A 19856-nucleotide genomic window follows, 5' to 3' on the forward strand; every position below is an offset into this window, starting at 1 on the left:
TTTACAGAATCGGTAACTTTACCGAATCGGTAAAGTTACCGATTCTGTAAAATTGTACCCCTACAAGCCAAATCATGTATACCGGTCGGTAACGGCCGAAAATACCGATTTTCGGCCGTTACCGACCGACCTACATCTGGCCCCTAGTCTTTGCTTCCATTTGAATTACAAAAAAATGACTTAATTTGTGATTTTCTAGCTTCTGTTTTTTTTTTATATGTGCGTACAGTTCATTTACAGGTATTTACATTTTGCTGTGTTACAAAAACAAAACTGACATCCTACAGCCTTTCCTTTCACACTCCCTGCACCCCAGCAAGATCATCATTCTTCATGTTAAAGGAATAAGCTTGCAGGGTATCAGAAGACATAGCCACACATCTGGCCTCTGTCTTTGGACTCACTGCAAAAGTGACCAGATAAAATCAAAATGTAAAGATATCTTTATTGCTGATTCGACCTCTGGACACCAGCAAGTCTACTTTTGGTGGTGCTGTGCAGCAGCACCCCCCCCCCCCCCCCCCAATATCCCTACTTCCAGCGCCCTTGGGTCAATATGCCTGTAGCGGGGTTGTTGATCAATGTGCTGTATATAATGTTATTGGTCCATTTGTGTCTACAGTGAAATTATTGATCAGAGAATGTTCTCCTAGTGGAATGCCCTATCACATTGGATGCAGTGAGGTTATGGATCACCTAATTAAGTCTCAAGGAAACTATAGATCAGTGTGTCTCCAGTGAGTCTGTGCATCAATGTGAATGCAGTAGATTGTCGAACCAATCAGTGTGTCTACGAAGAAGTTACTGAAAGGTGATTTGTGTTTTCGGTGGAGCTACTGATCAGTGGATCATCAAGAGAGGCCAGGTCAGTGTTTCTGTAGTAGGATTAACAGTGTGTCTGCAGTCAGTCTGTTTATTGATCAATAGGGTCTGCAACAAGGACATAGGCCAGTTAATTATGTCACAGCGATGATTTTGATCAATGTATCTGCAGTGTCAAGGTATTGACTCGTGAATTGTGTCTGCAGTGGGGTGGAGCTTTCGATCGGTGTGTCTGCAGTAAGACTAGAGAACAGTTGAGTCTTCGGCGGGGAAATTGATCAGTTCATTATGTCAGCAATGAGGATTTTGATCACTCTATCTGCAGAGAACTTATTCACGAAGGACCTGTTCCTGCAGTCAGGCTATTGCTGTGTCTTCTGTGGGGTTATCGACTAGGTCTGTGTGTCTGCAATAAGGTTTTTGGTCAGTGTCTATGTAGTGGGGTTATCGATCAGTGTGTCTACAGTACAACTTTTAGTCAGCTGTGTCTGCTGTGAAATTGTCGATCAGTGAACTGTGTCCCTATTAGGGCCATCTATCAGAGTGTCTGTTGTGATTTTATTAATCAGTTAATTGTGTGTGCAGTGGGGCCATCTACGAGTGTATCTGCTGTGTGCATTTAGTGGTGCCATTGATCGGATCAGCGGTGGTTGCATTGAAGTTATCGATTATTAGTTTGCGTCTCGCATCTGTCAGTGTGACTGCAGTGGGGTTATTGGTTTGTTGAGTAGTGCCTTGGGATTTAGTCCAATAAGCATTATTGAAATACTCGGATTCCAAACTCGTGCAGTGAGGCCGCCTCAGATGCCCGGCTCTTTGAGGCGATGCCATTTGCCCGATTCACATTTCTCGGGCTGGCACCACGTGCCCTGGATCCCGGCTCACCCCCTCCCTGCAAGGCTGCAGATGCTCAGCAGCAACCTGTGCTCCGTCCTCCTCCTCCCCCCTCCTCCGCGCGCACACACAAGGGGGAGGGGAAAATACTCCACTCCATAAATGTTTTATTTAACATGCCATACCGGAAGAAGAGGCCATATTCATTCCCTGTGCCTCAGCCATCTATCTCAGCGCGGGCTTCTTCCTGCAACCGGCACGGGTCCTTGTGTTTGGGTCTCTCCTGCCTGTGCTGCACCTGATCGGACAGCGGCCTACGCAGACGTCTCCTCTCCGCCCCGCTCTCCGTGGATGCATGCCCGCAGCCATCGCTAGGCACGGAGCAGGGGACCGAGCAGCTGCCACAACAACAACACAGCATCCCCGCATCCGACGCGCGAGGCGATGACGGCGGCCTCCTTCTGAGCCGGGGACCGGAGGATGCTGCGTCCCCGAGCGATGCTGGGTTGGGTCGCTGGCCCAGGAGCCCCGTCTGCTGCTGAGGGGAGCGCCCGGGCGCGCTCGGGTACCACAGATGGGCGAGCGGCGGCGCCAGGCGTCCGTCTCTTATAGGGCGCCTGCACCCCGGCAGGTGGCACCGCTGCGGTAGGGCTGCCGACACCCGAGGATCAGGGCGCCGAGGGGCCACCATGTTACCTTACGACTACCCCGGGCCGCAGACTCTCTGGCCAGAGATGTGACTAGGAACCTCAACATCACAGGATTATTACACGTCATTTCTGATACATTTTTGGAGATGTGTTTTTATTGGAGGACCCTATGTGTATTTTTCCGGTGGAGCGGTGTTTTTTTCTTCTTGTACGCTCCCTCTCTGTCGCAGAAAATGAATGAACAAGGGACTCGGGATGTGCCCGGGAGGAACCGCTGCTTGCCCAAAACGGCTTTCGCTTCATTGGCTTTCAGTTGTGGCCTTTTGGTTTAACCCTTCCATTTTCCACACCTCCCCTCCCCCTCCCCGGTGATATTTATTTCATATCCCTTCACTGGTTTCCATATGCACGTCTGTCCCAATCCTCTCACTCCCGAGCCAGAGAATGCTTTCTAGTCATCCCTATAATTAAAAATATATATTGCATTTCCCTGCACTTGCCTTTGCCACCCGTTTACCAATCGGCACCTGCTGTTTTATTTATTCAGTGCAGGGGGCACTTTATATCCACGTCTCCAGTTCTTCTGTTTTCATTTCACACACCTTTAGTGTCTGAATAATAATACGAATCCCATTGTTTTCTCTGCATTGATCAGGCCTCGTCTGTTTCCACCCAGTGTGCTGCAGTCCAAGCCATGCCTGCTAGAACCGAAGCCCCCAGCTCGGATCCCCCCTGGGGTTTTTGAATTTGGACACCTTGTGTTTTTGAGTGCTTTTTTCCGAGTTTCTTGGTGGGTCCGTTTTGACAGATTGGGCCGGGGAGGGGGCAGGACCGGTAAATGATGTTCAAGTACCGGATCCGGATGTTTTTCAATGAACTGAAGGTCCTGGTGTTGATGCGCTCGGGGTCCGACCCGGAGCCCAGCAGCAGAAGCAGAGCCATGCGGGGTTTGGGGGTGGGTGGCTGCGGCTGGCCCCCTTGCGCCTCCCGGGGGGACGATGACGAAGAGTACTATGGGCCCGGGGTGGCCGACCCCCCGCGGCCCCGCAGCCTCGGCCTGGAGGAGAAGGTGGCGCCTCCCTTGGACGCGGTGTCCCTCAGCAGCAGCCTGGACAGCGGCATGCGGACCCCCCAGTGTCGGATCTGCTTCCAAGGTCCCGAGCAGGTGAGTGCGGGACCCCGTCCCACCTGCGGCGCCAGGCTGTGTGACCCTGCCTCCCGGGGGGAGCCCCCCGAAGGGTGTGTGCTCCTCCAGGGGGCACCGTATTTATTGTTTAGTGTATCGGCGTGCCATCCTCATCTGCAAATGTGTCTGTGTGCCGTGGCCAAGTCTTTGTGATCAGGCGTGTGTGGGCCTGTGCCTGGGGTATAGGGGACTGAGTCTGGCTGTGTGATCCTCTGGGCATATGATGTATTCGCTGCTATAAAACGGGACTAAATTGTGTGGACTGAGGTGCTCGGGGACACCGATGCTGCATAGCCCCGGGCATACGCGCATGGCTGTGTGGTACACCTGTGCCCAGGCGCGCTAAAGCCCCATCACAAAGGGCTCTGCTGTGTGGCCATGCCATTCAAAACCCTAGGTGACGAGGGTAGTGTGGTCGGGTATCACAACCAGAAGCAAGCATATGTTAGTGTGTAAACACGTACTTAAAATGTATCTGGGGCTGCACACTTCACATCGAAAAGTGGCTGGGTGTAGACATCTAAAAGTGGCTGGGTGTAGACATCTAAAAGTGGCTGGGTGTCGACAACAGGAGCAAAAGCCCATGAGTTGGTTTTCACCACAAACAGTTGTGTCTGGGTTCTCAATGCACACTTCAAAAAAAATACTCGAGCGTTCCATCTGTGGGGTGAATGGTGTCTGGTTTTGTTATGTGTAGTGGGAAAGGTGTGTGGGCGTGACCAGCAATGGCACGTGTATCTGGACGTGACAGCAGGGCTGTCTGGATGTGTTACCACCAGTGGCAAAGACAAAAGGCGCCTGGGCGTGCCATGCCCAGGAGCAAACAGCAGGTGTATGTGGACCTGCCGGACCCAGGGACTTCCGGCAAAGATGAACCGCGCGCGAGACTCGCAGCGCCTCGCTGTGCTGGGCTCCAGAGCGCCGGGCAGTTGTGTGCAGTATGTGTCAGAGGTGGGTGCTGCACGAGCACCCCCATCACCAGGGCACAGGATGACGCTGTAAGCTCTGGAAAGCGCGATGCCCACCGCTGCTCCAACCGCGCGCCCAGGAGAGTTTAGGAGCCACAGGATGGCAGGCCCGAAGGATGCCATTTCTAGATCAGGGCAGCATAGGCCCTCCCTTCCCCTACCAGGCATCTGTGAGGGATGTCAGGCTTTCCAATCTAGGGCGCAGCCATTACTTCAACGCACCACACCACACTGTTGTATCGAAAGGCACCGAATGATCTCCCTCAGGCCGAGCTCAGTCTTTGTCATGGATGCGGCCGTGACCCAGGCTCGTCTGGGGCTGGTAGTGGTTCCTCTCGACCTGTTGACATTCTATCTATACCTCCAAGCACCATACCGGCTAGCGGCTTCTTCCACGGTGTTGGTACCAGCAGCTAGGATGCTGGCATTTACACACTGGAGCCATTGCACACTATAAGGAAGCAGCACCCTTGGACTAGCCATGCTTTCCAGAGTGGGATGTTGTGGTGGAATTAGTGGCCATGTGCAGCCTCCCATGACACACAGGAGCCTCCATCCATCGAAGGCGCCGCCTGAATCCTGGCCGAGCCAGTGGATGGATGCTCCCCATCTTTATTTTTCAGAGCTAGTGATCTTTTGGTTTTCAAGCTAGGCCATACCTGTGCTGATACTGGGCTTCTACAGGCCAGTGTTTTTGTTTCATTGAGGAAATGTTCTCCAAAGGCATCTCTGTTCCCATTGCTCAGTTGAAGTTGGAGGTTGTGTGAGTGTCGGTGCCGGCGTGTCTGGAGACAGGGCCTCCTCTATCACTATCACTAAAGCTGACTGATTCAGCCGGCCTATCAGAGGCACAAGTTCATTGAAAAACCTCTCCATGTACCTAGATGCTGATCGAGCTCTGATGCAAGAGAACCACCACTGAGTTTTTTTTAGGGTACCCTAACGGATATGGCAGTTATATTTCTGCATGCATGCATGCATTATGTACGTCTGTGGGGGCATATGCTAGGAGGCCTCATAATGCTTGTTCGGAATCCCTTCCTGTCACTGAATGAGAGAAATCTGCACTATCTTGGCAGCCTGTCTTCAGAGATCCGTCATTCCAACTTCTTGAAAGCAAGGTCGATTCCCTGATCAACTAGGGTTGATGCTTTCAATGACAAGAGCATCTCCTGTTAACAGATAAAGCCTATTGCCATTAAGCAGAGCTCACTCACTTATATCACAAAGATGGTTGCCTTGTATATTTTAAGTTGTCGTGTACAGTGCACTTAACGTGGGTGGGGCTGAAAGTAATCCATGTGTGTGTACTTTCCTTGCTTTTGCTCTCTATTTTATCGATTAATTGGCACTTTAACACACAGCCTCACTCTCCTTCAAAAAGAAATACATCGAATTAAACACTTGAAACAACTACTAGTTCAGCTCTCGTATTGCCTATGAGGAGTGGGGCTGTCCACTGATAGCACAATGTGCCCAGGAAAGATGTGCTGGGTTCAGTTTGTGTCAGTACAAAGGAATACAATGTATGTACAAAATAAAAAACACAGGTCATACACCCGAAACTAGGAAATGGCAGCTTCTTCTGGGAACTGCAAATGATAGAAGTAACTTCTGCCACACCCCTCCTGAGCAAAGCTGTCTATAATTCTGGACCAGGAGCAGGTTTATAGGGTACCTGTCAATGTGACTTCACCCACCTTATAAAAACCTGGCCTCCTTATCCCAAAACGAAAGGTACAGAGTGATGTGATCATGGACAGTCTTTCTTTTATGTTTACTGTCAGGAAGATTGCAGCTGCCTGAGGCAGCTGCCTCATCCTTTTTAGCAAAACAGGGCCACAACCTCGTTATTATTTTAGGGATGTTTATTTTTTTCTGTATGTTAGTTATTTTTAACGGCATATCTTCCATACGTGGTCTCCGTGTTAATATCGAAACAAATTAACATTTAGAGTTACCTTTAAACATAAAGAACATGTCTTGTTCTAATGGGAATAATTCACACTAACAGTGGTAACGTTTATCTTTGATCCAAACTCATTTTGGGGAGAAATCGGTGATAAGTGATTTAAATAAACTAACACCATAAATAATGTGCATTCAACATATTTATTTTTTAAAGAATTTTAAACTGCTTTCCAAAAAAAGGATCGAGGTGTGTCTTAGTGGATTCATTGTCGGCTGCAGTGTCTGCAGAACCAAGTTTCGATACCACCTGTAGTAACGGACCTCATTCTTTGACTGGACAAATCAGTTTTTGTCATAGTGCTGTTTGCTTTTTTTCCACAACAGGAAGGCTTGGAAACACAAAATTAAGCACCAAACAAAAAGGTTGTGTTGACCCCTTGTTACAGATATTGAGATGTACATGCATGCTCTGCCTATCATGTTGACTGTGAACCCAGCTCACACCAGCACTTTAAAATGTGTTATGTGTCCAAGTAAATGGTGGGGTCATTATTGTCAAATGCTACAATTTTTCTCACCATCCTAAAAAGCAAGGCTAGGTGATTCTAGATTCGTTTCCAATCTATTACCTACAGGTTGCAAACAGATTGCTGCAGCGAGCATTGAACCCTTGCACTAAATTTTGACCCCCGCATCTTTTCCTCAGTAAGCAATTTTGACTCATAATCTTTGTAGGGCCTTGCTGTCACTCTAGGGCCATCTAATCACTCTAGGGGCATCCCCTCTCTCTAGGGCCATGTTGTTTCGGTGGGGTCATGTTGTGTTGAAAAAGTCATGCTTCTCTGCAGGGCATTTATGTGGACCGGCTCTGTGGGCTGGGCCTGCTCATAGCAAACAAGTGAGATGTCTGGCTCTTGGGGTGATACTTGACAGGGCCCTCTAGAGCTTTTTTTGGGGTGGGGAGGTGGGGTGGCACACTGAGCTATGAGGAACCCTTGGCTCTTGCTCTCGGGTCTCTTGCAAAAGCAGGTCACAAGAAAAACCAACCACTGGTTGCCTGATAAGGTCCATTATGTGTTTGTTGCCCCCCCCCCCCCCAAATGGCTGCCATCGAAGATTTCGAGCTTCTGCTCCATTGGCAGGACTGCACAGAGCATGGTGTCCCCTCTGTACTCAGTGTGTCTGGCCCAGATCCCTAAGAGCACTTCCGCGCACCTGCATCTGTCGCCTCCTTTTGTGTTCACGGCTGCTGACGGGTTAATGGCGCGGCGGTGCGAGCGGCGTGCCCTCATTGGTGCACGCTGTTGCTGTGCGCAATCAGAGCGCGCCTCTTCATTACTGGAATTCATTGACCTAGAACCTTGCTTTCTGAATGGGCACCTTGGGAGGGGGCAGGCGATACGAGATGTTAAAGGTTGTTATTATCCTTCTCTGTTTCTTATTCGCCCAGAAAAGACAATACACGGTCTATAAATAATGCAGACTCAATGCTATTGTTCGGGTAATTACAGGGAAGACATGGCTACTGAGTATTCCGAATTATACAGAGAAATGGAAAACTGAGACAGGACACAAAGCATACTTTAATTATACAACATTAAGAGATCAGCGTAGCAGTGCTACCGACATTTCGTAGTGAGGCATACACTAATAGAGTATATATATCTTCTAAAATGTATAATGGCGGTACATTTGTTGCTTCAAATCAGAACCTAGGTGCTGTGGAAATATCAAGCTGGCGAGGCTTTGCGCACAATTATAAAACTGATTTCGAAATAAGTACTGTAAATTGAGTAACTTCATTATGGGAAGAGATGCTGCAGTGAGCGAGTGTTGTTATCTGAAAGGTGCTGGTGTATGCATAATAATCCTGGTAACACAGGCCCTACAAGGCAGTTCTTCCATCCAGCGCCTGCACGAGCCACTCACTTGGGTAAACGGCTCTCATTTGAAACAAGGAAGTGACGAGTCGAGTTGACGTCTGTGAAAATGCTTCCAACTAAACTGGTTTCTGTTTGGTAAACTCACGTGCAAATGAACTCCGGTAACAAACTGAGGGGCATATTACCAACAACTAGGGATAATTTTTGTCTCTAACTTGTTTAGAGACAAAAATTATCGCCGCACATCGGCGATTTTTATCGCAGATAAACCTTGCTATTAGCAAGGTTTATCGCAAATGCGATAAAAAACGGCCGCAATGCATGAATATCGCTGAAAAGTCAGCGATATTCATGCATTATCGAGCAAATGCTCTTAGCCATGTTATCCACCTCCCATTGGATAACATGGCTAAGAACTGCTCAGGGCAGGTGTTAGCTTTTGGAGATATTCGCGCTTAGCGCGAATATCTCCAAAAGTTGGTAATAGGAGATAGCGATGTTAGGGACTGTTTCCAGTCGCTAACATCTTGGCACGCCCACTTTGCATGTCATTAGTGATAAATATCACTGACATGCAAAGTGGAGCCCAGGATGGTCGCTATCTCCTTTTAGCTGTCACTAACTGGTGTTAGCGACAGCTAGGTAATAGGGAGATAATTTTATCTCCGCTTTCTTGGCTTTTAAAGCCAAAAAAGCGGAGATAAACCCCCTTGATAATATGCCCCTGAGTGCTCAGTAAAGTTCAGTGTATTCTGGGCCACTGGAACTGTGTGGCATTGAGGACGTGACAAGGTTTATTTTTTATCATTTATGTGTCTCATTAAAAGGTGCCCTGAGGGTTCAAGACAGGTTAACTTAGAAACAAATGCAACATAATTGGGATGCGGATGTCCTTTTGAAATAACTGCAGGTCTGGTAGCAGCATCTGATCTGTGTTTTTGTTAACATGAATGTATTAATAGTGAAAGAAAAAAAAGGACAAAGGAGGAATCATTCTGTCCCCCCCTATTTGGAAGAAATTAACGTAGAAAGGTTTTCTTCCTCCTCTAGACAAAGCGTCTGTTTCAGTCTATGGGCTAGGGATCTTTACACTACCTGGGCAACGTTGGCACCTCTTTTAATGGCTAATGACAGCAATCGACAATGAAAGGTGTCTGGCGTGGCACTGCTCCTGAAGTACAGCACCTATAATAACATTTGATCTGTATGAGCCAGAAACATTATTTTTTGTTAAAATATGCAAATGATGTAGCGCAGGATGGATGCGCTAATTAATATTTTCGTTAAACAGTGGTTAATTTGCAAAAAAAAAAAAAAAAGTGCTTGGGCTCTCGTCAGGAGGCAGTTTGCACCAGCTCATTTCTCCTATTAGCGCCACATAAAACAGAACCAACTACTAACCGTGAAAGTCGGGAGATGATGTGGCGTAATGACCAGAGCTGCTGACTTTGGAGCTGGGGAATCAGGTTGCGAGTCTCGGCATCCGCTCAACATCTGTGATTCGGCGCATATCACTACCATAAATGAACGTGTCCTTAACTGGTGGTCTTGAAAAACTCTGGTTCTGATGATTAAGGTGCCACCGGCTCAAATTAAGCATTGTTTTCATAGAAAACACAGTGCTCGCCCAATCACAATTTTTCCTTTGGACATGACTGTGTGCTTCAAAGTATACATCAAAATCAAAAGCCGCAGACACCTGGACATGCTCACTCTTGCACAAGCTGCAATGACATGCAACTATACGGTTGTTTTGTTTAGTATGCCCACTTGTGCATTTTCTAAAGGCCCGGGACATTTTACTTAAATCATTTCTGATGTTTCAAGGGGGAGAACCAACCGCAGCCTCATCCTCGTCTTAGCCATTGTGGATAGATTGCTGTATATCACACAAGCATTCTTATGTGTGAAGGGCTTTCGTGGCAGCGACCATTTTAATATACCTTGAACCATTTCGTTTATCTATTATTCTTGTCTCATTGTCTTTCGTCCTCTTGACTTAATCTTGGCGAGAACTTTAAAGTTCTCGGAATCCCCTTTGAAACTTTAGCTGGTCCCAGGCAGTGATTGACTCCTAGCAGAGGTCTGGTACTAGGCCATAGGACCAAGGACAGCAGGCAGCTGTGGGTGTGAACTGACAGCACAGCTCCCTGCACTGGTACAGCCTCCAGCAGGAGGCTAATGGAGACAACCGGCAAACGATGCCTTGGACAAAGCTACTGTCAAGGAACACAGGATAAGTATATGGCAATTTGTCAGTACTGGTCTTCTATTGTCTGCTGAACTTCCGAGGGCAGGGAAGGGCTCTTTAAACTCACTGAAAATAAACACAGAGAAGGTTTCTTGGCACCGATTTGATCAGCAGACAGAAATAACACAATACCTAAATTATGCATTTGGCATACCTTCATGGTCCGTGCTGGGTCTTACCCTTAACTCCGTGTGCCTAACACAGACTGGGGCAACACCTGATTACACAGAAACATGTACTGTCTTCAGAGAATGTGCAAACTCTGGCAGATCGCATGTGCCCTGAGGAGAGCGCATTAGTGAAGGACAGGACTGCAGACCCTTATTTCACTGGAGGTGCGCCGGTGTCAGTGTGTAGAGGGAACAGACATCCCCTGCAGGCGAGTGCAGTGTGTTACTGCACATACCTGTATGGGTGCAGTGCTTACTATACCAGTCTCCAGGGGATTTCTGGGGTGTCCCTGTGATTTCTGTGCTACTCTTTCTAAGGACTGCTCTCAGGGGTTCACTGACGGTATGCCGCCACTAGGTAGTGCACAGTCAACGACCCTCCAGGCAGCTTCTTTGCCACTGCTCCCACATCTGTAAACCGCCACATGCACAAAGGCAGAGTGTTTCATTATTTGCACGGGTCTAGACCCCCATGCAGACAAGGGCATGCCCGATTGTTATTGCACAGACGTAAAAGGTGTGCAGACCTGATACGTATTACAGATAAGGGTGCACAAGCATCTGTAACCATTTGCATAATATAATGGTGGCCGGGGCAGAGCCGGATTGGAACCTGAAATAGCACTGGGGCTGTTTGGTTAGTGCTGGGGCTAATTTTAGGAGACACTTATGGTACATGAATCGATTTGCAGCTTGTAGGGTCAGTAACATTGGTCAAGTCTGTAAACACCATTATTCCACTGCAGTTAATTCATAGGTCTCCAGTGTTCATCTTCAGGTCTAAGAGTCTTCCTTAAACCTTGCTCACCCTCAGTTCCCAGAGTCTCCTCTCTGCCAGTAGCCTCTAAAGCTCCTGCTGGTAGATGGGGATTCCCACTGTCCATTGGCCAACAGGTCAGCAGAGAATCATGTTTATCTGTAGGTCTGGCTTCTATTCACTCTCAAGGAACTGCATGTCCTATTCGTCCTCAGTGCGGTGAGGCTGTTGCTTATTATCAGTGGGTCAAAACGTAGCCACTTTCCCTCAAACCCTGAAGTTCAGTTCCACTCTAGGGTCACCAGGCTACTTCCTTCTGGAGGTAACTGCCGGTGCTTTACACATCCTGTACTCAATCAACACATCAATCAGGTATCCTGGATCTCCTGCACAGACTCAAATCCCAGAGGCTCCTGCTCACACAGAGGTCCCCAGAGGCTATTGTTCCCTCTCTGGTGGCATTGGAATCCTGCTCCCCCTTTGGTACCCAAATATTACTGTTCACAGTTAGGTCCTGCATCTCTTGCTCACTTTTACCCAGAGCCCTGCTGACACTCGGGTCAATGAAACACATCTTCAACTTGAGACTCCCTTGGCTTCTGTTCACTGTCAGCTCCCCATGTACTCTGCACAAACTAAGGCTCAAGATTACAACTCATCCCCAGATCTCTAAATCTTCTGCTCGTCCCGAAGCCCCACAGGCTCCTCCTCACTCTTAGGTTCCATCAATGGCTCTGTTCAATTTAGTTCTCCAAGGCTTCAGCTTGCCCGAATGTCTTTGGGCTATGGAGTCAACCTCAGTTCCCCAAAGCCGTGGCTAACCCTCTTGTGGTCTCTGTTAGAAATGGGGTTTCTGGTTGGCTAGGGTATTCACCTAAGCTTAGTAGAACCCACCACTCTAGTAAGGGTAAGGGAGTTACAAACCCAAGATAACCCCTGCTCACCCCCTAGGTAGCTTGGCAGAGCAGTCAGGCTTATCCCGGAGGCAATGTGAAAAGCGTTTGCGCAACATACACACACATTAGTGACACACTAGGCACACCACAAAAAGAGACTCCACACAAGGTTATATAAAAATATCCTTTGTATTATTCCAAAAACACATTAGACCATAATAACATAATTCAATTTGTCAACTAGGCAATGGTCACGACATTACATAGGTCATAAATCACTTCTGCCAACTAGGCAATTGTCTCAACACCACATTTAGTGCAATAAGGCAAAGACCTATAAGTTGCACATATCAAAAAGAAAAGCATTGTGAACTCATTCTGCCTAACACCTTCACTGTACATATTCACTCCTGACATAAGTCACATTTACCTGTCACTGCAGGGTATAAAACGACTCATGGCCCCACATCAGGGCACACAACTGTAGGTGAATATCAATAATCACCTGAATTACCATGCAACATTGTGCCCAAATAACCACTTTGCACCTGAAACATGCAGCCGCTGTGCTTCTGTGCTGCTTTCACATGGTACATGGTAATTATACAGGAGCCTTAGCAGGATCGGGACCTCCGTAGAGGGTTTACCTCATATCCTGCAGCTGATTTCCAATCTTTCATGGCTCCTGCGGTGTGTAGCTACAACGGAGAGGGAGGGCCAGTTCAGGCTCTCCACACGGGAGACATTTCACCGGTCTCCACCATCTGCTGAACTGATCCCTGCAGCTGCCGTAAGCCTGCGGCTGAGCTGCTGAAAATCTCGGGCCACCCGGCCTTGGTGCAGGGGAGGTTCCCTGGCCCCAAGACCTCACTGGACTCCGGGCTGGAACTCCTACAGACAACACAACGGGTGACGGCCTGCCCTGGACGGTACCTCTTTCGGCAGTGGCAGACGGCTGACCCAGGGCTCCCTTGCTCTTCCGGCGACACACCTCGCAGCAACTTTTCCAAAGGGAGGGGACTGTGCCTCATAGGGATTTCTTGGTGCTGCTTCGTCCCTCCTCACACAGCTTCTCCAGCTCATCTCCCAGGCAGGTCTTTCTTTTCAGAGATAGGATGGATCTTTCCCCTGAAGTCTTTTGTATCGATGAGACTTCCAACAGGAGGCAAGCACACACAAGCCCTTGAAGAATCTCCTAAAGCGCCAACCAACCCCTCACTAAGAAAAGGTAGCACTCCTCACACAGTTCTTCCGCTCTTCTTCTTGGCATGCTCCTCTTGTTTCCTTTTGTTATCTAAAGTCTTGAGGTTTTAGGTCCAATACTTATACCCCAAATTGTCCTTTTCTCTTTGTGGTAAGGATCTCTGAACCCAATCCATACCAGCCTTGTCCTCTCTGGTACAGCATGACCACAGGGGGCAGAGACAGCATTGTGAAAGGGATACACAGCCTATTCACGTGCAAGCAAAACGCCTCCCACCACTCTATATGAAGACCAGGTCTATTCAGCCCAACAATGAGTCACCCAGGCAAGGCTGAGCACACCTCAACCCGACTTGTGACTGTCTAGATTTAATGCACATCCCCAACTCCTGTCATTCCAACACCAGACGCTGACTACACAAACAGTCAGAGGCACACATGATGGTAAAGTAAGAAAATACCCACTTTATAAAAGTGACATTTTCAAATGCAGAATTTAAAATCCGCTTTAACCAAAAGGGGCATTAATACATTAGGAGTTCAGAGAGCTTAAACTCTATTTCTCTATTTATTTATTTATTTAATTTCTTGTATAGCGCAAGAATCGACCCCGGATGGGGTATCTCCGCGCTTTGCTCGCTAGGATGTAGAAAGGGAGGAACTTTGCAAATGAGCTGTAGTCTGGTGAGCTGACCAATCCAATTATTCCTCCAGGAACAGGTTGGTTTTTAGCTTTTTCCTGAAGGAGAAGTGGTTGGAAATTTGCCTAATACTAAAGGGCAGGCTGTTCCACAGGGTCGGCCCCACAAGGGAGAAGGCACGGCCACCTTGTCTGGTCTTTTTTACAAGAGGAGGTTTTATTAGTAGTTGGTTGATTGAGCGTAGGGATCAGTCTGGTTTGTAGAGATGTAACTTTTGAGTTACATCTTACATCTTATCTTGTCCCTATGGAAAGTAAGTCTTCTAAGATGTTACACAGCAACTCCCATGTTAGCCTATGGGACATATGGCATTTTAATAGTGAAAAACAAAATACACAGTATTTCATTATCAGGACATGTCACACACACCAGTACATGTCCTACCTTTCACATACACTGCACCCTGCCGATGAGGGTAACTTGGGCCGCCCATAATGGGTGCCTTACATGTAAGAAAAGGGAAGGTTGGGGCCTGGCAAGTGGATGCACTTTCCAGGGCAACATGGCAGATTACAACTGCATGCGTAGACCCTACAGTGGTTGACCTGAGCCATATTTACAGGGCTACTCATGTGGGTGGCACAACCAGTGCTAGAAGCCCACTAGTAGCATTTGAATTACTGGCCCTGGAACACACTGTGCACTTCACTAGGGACTTATCAGTAAATCAAATATGCCAATCATGGATAACCAATAATTATCACAATTTATACAGAGAGCATATGCACTTTAGCACTGATTAGCAGTGGTAAAGTGCCCAGAATCCTATAGCCAACAAAAACAGGGTCAGAAAAAAAGGAAACAAAAAGCAAAACTTTGTGGGTAAACCTGTCAAAAGAGCCAGGTCTAACAGTCTCCATAACAGGTAAGCACATATTTATTCTACATGGTCTCCAGGGTTACCTTTTCTGGTTTCCTAGCTCTTGACTCACACAAGATATCATTGAACCAGGATGACTTCTGATCATCCACAAATGCTGTAATGCTTCAGGATCTCACCCTTTCCTTCTGCTCTCAGGGAGTTGTAAGATCATCTAGCTCCCTTAGGCACGGCTGCTTACATTACACAGCTGCTTACATTGGACACAGACCAAAGTCAGATCAGCATGGAGAGTTGCTTCTAAACTGAGGGAGGGTTCGCTACTTTCTGTAATTAAAGAGAGAAAGGGAAGAATGTGTGTGACTAAAAAGAGGAAGAGAGGAAAGATGGAATTTAAACTCTTTGACAATGTCTGTGACCCTGTGTAATCTAGCTGCTTTTGCCCCTCCCGCACTCTTTCATTGTACCACAATATTTGCCGCTTAATCTTGCTAGTGTAACTTGCTGCCCCAGCACACTTGATCATGGCTAGCTGTGACTTGGCTTAAAACCTTAGTAATTGCAGGAGGATCTCCTCTAGTTTAGCAGAACTTGCACCCTAAATATAATGGATAACAGGCAGTGTAGCCCCTTGCAGTCTTTAACAGCAACCTCTGAGGATGTACAGAGTGAGCTTCTCCTACACTTTCTGGTCCATTACCAAGTTATAACCATTCTAGGCAAATCCATCTCTCTTGCTAGAAGAGCAAGCAAACCAGGAGTGAGGGCAGAAAGGGCCAGACAGTCCAGATCTAGGAAATGTTTTTCACAAGTTCTTAATCCTAGTCTAACCACCCTGATGGACTCACGCCAGGCGCTTACAAGGTAGATACTAATTGCAACAGGTCCTGCCTTCCAAAGTGAGAATGAGCCTAGCCCCTGGGACTTTCTCAGGAGAGAGCTCTCTGTAGATGAGAGCGATGGATTCATCCTGCCGATAGATCTATACTTCTGAAGGTACACGCGTCGTCTCTGGACACCAATAGGCTCCAACCTACCAATCAATACAATTCAGAGCTTGCATTGGGGGGTGGGGGGGGGGGGTGGGGAGAGAGATTTTGTGGCAACAACTCTAAAGGGACAGAAAAATGGACAGACAGCTAAAGAAGAAACAAACCTTCCCTGCATGGTGTCTGCTACCTGAAAGAAATGTAAATTTGTGCTGTTGGTTATTCAGCACATCTAAAGGCTGCCTGGGAGCCAATGCAGGCTATTATAAATAGAACCATTCGAGCTTTATGGTGGCAAAGATTTTATTCTCTTTAAAAGTAGTGGAGGAGTTTCAGTAGCTGAGTTCTAGAGCATGCCCTCTTAATGTAAACTCATGAAAACAGTTTTGCTCATGGTAGTCTAAATGTATTTTACTAAAGATATATATGTTGAAATAAAGCCAACTTATATTTAAACTCTCAGTGCATCTTTCAGCAGCCTGTATTAAGTTGTGTGGAATGACGTTTTTAAACAATTAAGTATTCACAGTGCTTTCTGTTACAGGCTGCAACTTCGAAACGCTGTGAAAAACATGTTACTATTCACCAAAAAGGTTTCACATCTGGGACGCTCCTGTTATACACAGACATCTACAATGGTCACATTTGCCAACTGAGGTTTCCTACCCCAAACACGACGGAGTTCCCACAGATTAGTTTAACTTGCATTTATTTTTCATTCAAGGTGCGTGCATTATATTTTATATGCAGCTAGCTGTAGGGGAAAGCCAACAAAATAATTACGAAGTATTGTGTTCATCTTTCCACACCTATGTTCTGTCCCTAAACCTTTTGACCGCTCCCCCAAACATTCAGGATCACAGTTCCCATTCTCATTTTTCTACGCTTGAAACTCTATTACAGCAGCCACTTTCCCACCTGGTGGTCATGAATGGTGGTTGCTATCCTGATGTACTAAGGTTGTGCCTGCACACGTGCACACACGCACACACATGCACGCTCTCTCCCTCCACCCCCTCGCCATCGGGGTATGCAAGTAGGGGGTGCAAAAACTTGTTGCACCCCAAGGGAACTTTCTCTAAAATGCCCCAGTTACACTAAAATCCACATGTGGAGAAAGAGAGTAGTCCTCACACATCAATCAGGGGTGGGTGGATAGGGTGACATGTTCACCCTTCAAGCGATCAATAAAAGGCCACACATGGAGAGGAACCAGTAGAGATAGAGAAGGTGAGAGGCCATTGTGCCATGCAAAGATTAACAGTGCCCCTTCCCGGAGTGTAGACTGTGGGAGATAGACTTACGTTGTATGGTCTCTGTTGCACAGGTGCACTCACCTTGTCTGCTTTGCCTTTGCTGTTAGCCCGAAACCGGTCCCAGGATGCTTGTTTCCGGTCCAGGGAAGACATGGCTTGGCAGTTCGGGCTGGACTGTTCCAATGAGGCACAGGGTCAGACTGATTTGCATATGGCTGTGTCTGAACTGGGGTGGCGAAGTGAGCTAAAGAACGATGATGGATTCAATCCAGATCTGTGACTAGGGGTGAGTGTCTGAAAAGTTTCAGTGCTCCGTCCATCATCTCCTTGTGTTTGCTAAGATAAATGGTGCCCCTTCCCAGAGTGTAGACTATGGGAGATAGACTTACGTTGTATGGTCTCTGTTGCACAGGTGCACTCACATTGTCTGCTTTGCCTTCTTTAGGACTGGCTGGACGGACACCGGTGTAAAGGAAATACCCACTATTGGAATCATTTACCTCACTTATTGTTTCTTTCTGTGAAAAAGAAATAGCCAATAGCCTTACCTTGCATGCATATTTCAATAAACCTGTTATGCAAACCACAAACCTTGCCGCCTTAATGTCCCGTGGAGGCCAAAGGCTCAAAGCCTGTGTGTTTCTTGTTGTGTCTAAGTCAATCGACCCCTTGTGTTTGTTCTCCAAATGCATATGTGAGAATCTGCATTGTTGCTCATCTCCCCTTAACAGACAGATATATGAGTCAAAATCTGCTTCTTTCTCCAAAACATGTGGATAGCTGGTAAATGGGTGGCCAAGGTTTTTATATTATTCTCTTGACAGAATTGGGCGAATTACATGTTTTTAGAACTCTGTGAAGTGTTCAACATTTCGCCCAATTACACCTCGGCCAAAGTATCTTCATCAAAAGCCCCTACTGCCTGACAATTCTCATGCAAATGTAAATTTGCTAGTTTCCTATGTTTAAGTTTCGCCAGAATAGCACCCATGCCCTTTCACCGAAATCTATTGTTAACAACAACAAAAAAGTGAAAAACTCAAATTTCCTTGCTACATACTAGTCAGAGCCGCCTCTTCACCTGGCTTCCTCCTGGGGTGTGCCTGCAGTGGAGCATGGACCAAGTACCACTTCCTGTGGCCAGTGTTCTTCCAATGACCACAGGCTCCTGCAGGTACTTTCTTTCTAACTCTGCCTGCAGTCTGTCTCCCTCCTCTGCCCCCTCTCGCGTTGCTTGTATTCCCAAACGCTCCTCCCACTGTCCGTTGTTGGGAACATTGGTGCTCCCTCCCTCGTGTTGTCCCACCGACCCCTGTTCCTTGTCATTGGTTGCTATCTCTCACGAGTGTCTTCTGAGGCTGCAGCTAGTAGGGGCTTCCTTGCCCAGGTACGCTCTGGTATGGACCCCGTGGTGAGCACTGGTGGACCAGGGAGGGGGTCACCACACCATTGTAGATACCTGAAGCACTGCAGCAGGAAGGAAATTCCCTTTTTAAAATTCCTTCTTTATTTACAAGTGTGCTCTTCTACTCGGAAGCGCTTTCCCTACGTCGGGGAGCGTAGAGTTTTCAACACACACAGATTTGATGCGCAGTTTTTAAAACATTGACATCTAGCCAAGGAGACATGTTTTGGGAGCCAGGTCTCCCCATCTTCATTGAATGCATGAATGAATGAATGAATGACGAGACTTGGGTGGTGCAGCACCGCAGCTGAAGTACGTCTAAACTTCTCATTCCAAGTGTAGCGTGAATCGAGATTCAGGCGCACTCTCCGGTCTGTGCCCTAATCAGTACTACTTCTTTGGCGCAAAACGCACCCCCTGCCGAGCTTTGCTCGCAATATTTTTACCACATAAAAAACGGGGTCAAATCATGGAGGTAAATAGCGGAAATGTGCACCTCAGAGTGGGGTAAAAGATGCCCAGTTAGCATATTAGCCCCCTATTCATGCTCCGAAACAGCTGGTGCTGTAATTGCGACCTTGACCTCAAAAGAAACCTCCCCAACTACAGGGGTGGATGTCTTACCCTCAGGGCTCACCTGCCGGGGTTGCAGCAGGCCCTGTCCCTGTGCATGCCTCCTGGGGCTGCTTAGCAGTCTGAGGCACACTTGGCCTGCACGGCGCTGCCAGGAGCTATACTAGCAGGACAGGGAGCACTGTGAATCATGGAGTGTGTTTGTGTGTGTCTCTAAGTGTCTACACTAAGTGATTGCATGTTGTTTAAGTGCTCATGTACGTCTGTTTGTGCAGGGCATACGTGTGCACTGATGTCTGTTTGCATATGTCCTATTAAGTTTCAATGTATGTTTTATGTATGCTTATGTGCACATCTGCTTACAATTATTGTTTAGCTGGATTACCATACGTTTCAGTTTAAATAAAAGAAAAGAAATCTCTTGTATGGTTAACATCCTTGTCTATATAAGTATGCATGGGTGTACATGTGTGCTTTCGTTTTGGCGTGTTGCAGTGTGTCTGCCTGTTCATGTGTTCTATCTTTGTGTGTGCATCTGTGTTTATGTGAGTCGTGTCTTTGTATGTGTGTGAGACATGATT

General features: G+C 47.3%; 1 protein-coding gene across 1 annotated transcript in view; it reads left to right on the top strand.

Annotated features, from left to right (window-relative positions):
* Positions 1–2987: 2987 nt before the first annotated feature.
* The window catches only part of MARCHF9 (membrane associated ring-CH-type finger 9), a 459926-nt gene continuing 443057 nt past the window's right edge, over positions 2988–19856 (top strand). The window contains exon 1 of the mRNA XM_086936523.1: positions 2988–3471. Coding sequence (XP_086792649.1) covers positions 3145–3471 — 327 coding nt within the window. The 5' untranslated portion in view covers positions 2988–3144. The remainder of the gene's footprint in view (positions 3472–19856) is intronic.

The sequence above is a fragment of the Lissotriton vulgaris genome, chromosome 1_1 (assembly GCF_964263255.1).
Source record: "Lissotriton vulgaris chromosome 1_1, aLisVul1.2, whole genome shotgun sequence".
NCBI lineage: Eukaryota > Metazoa > Chordata > Amphibia > Caudata > Salamandridae > Lissotriton > Lissotriton vulgaris.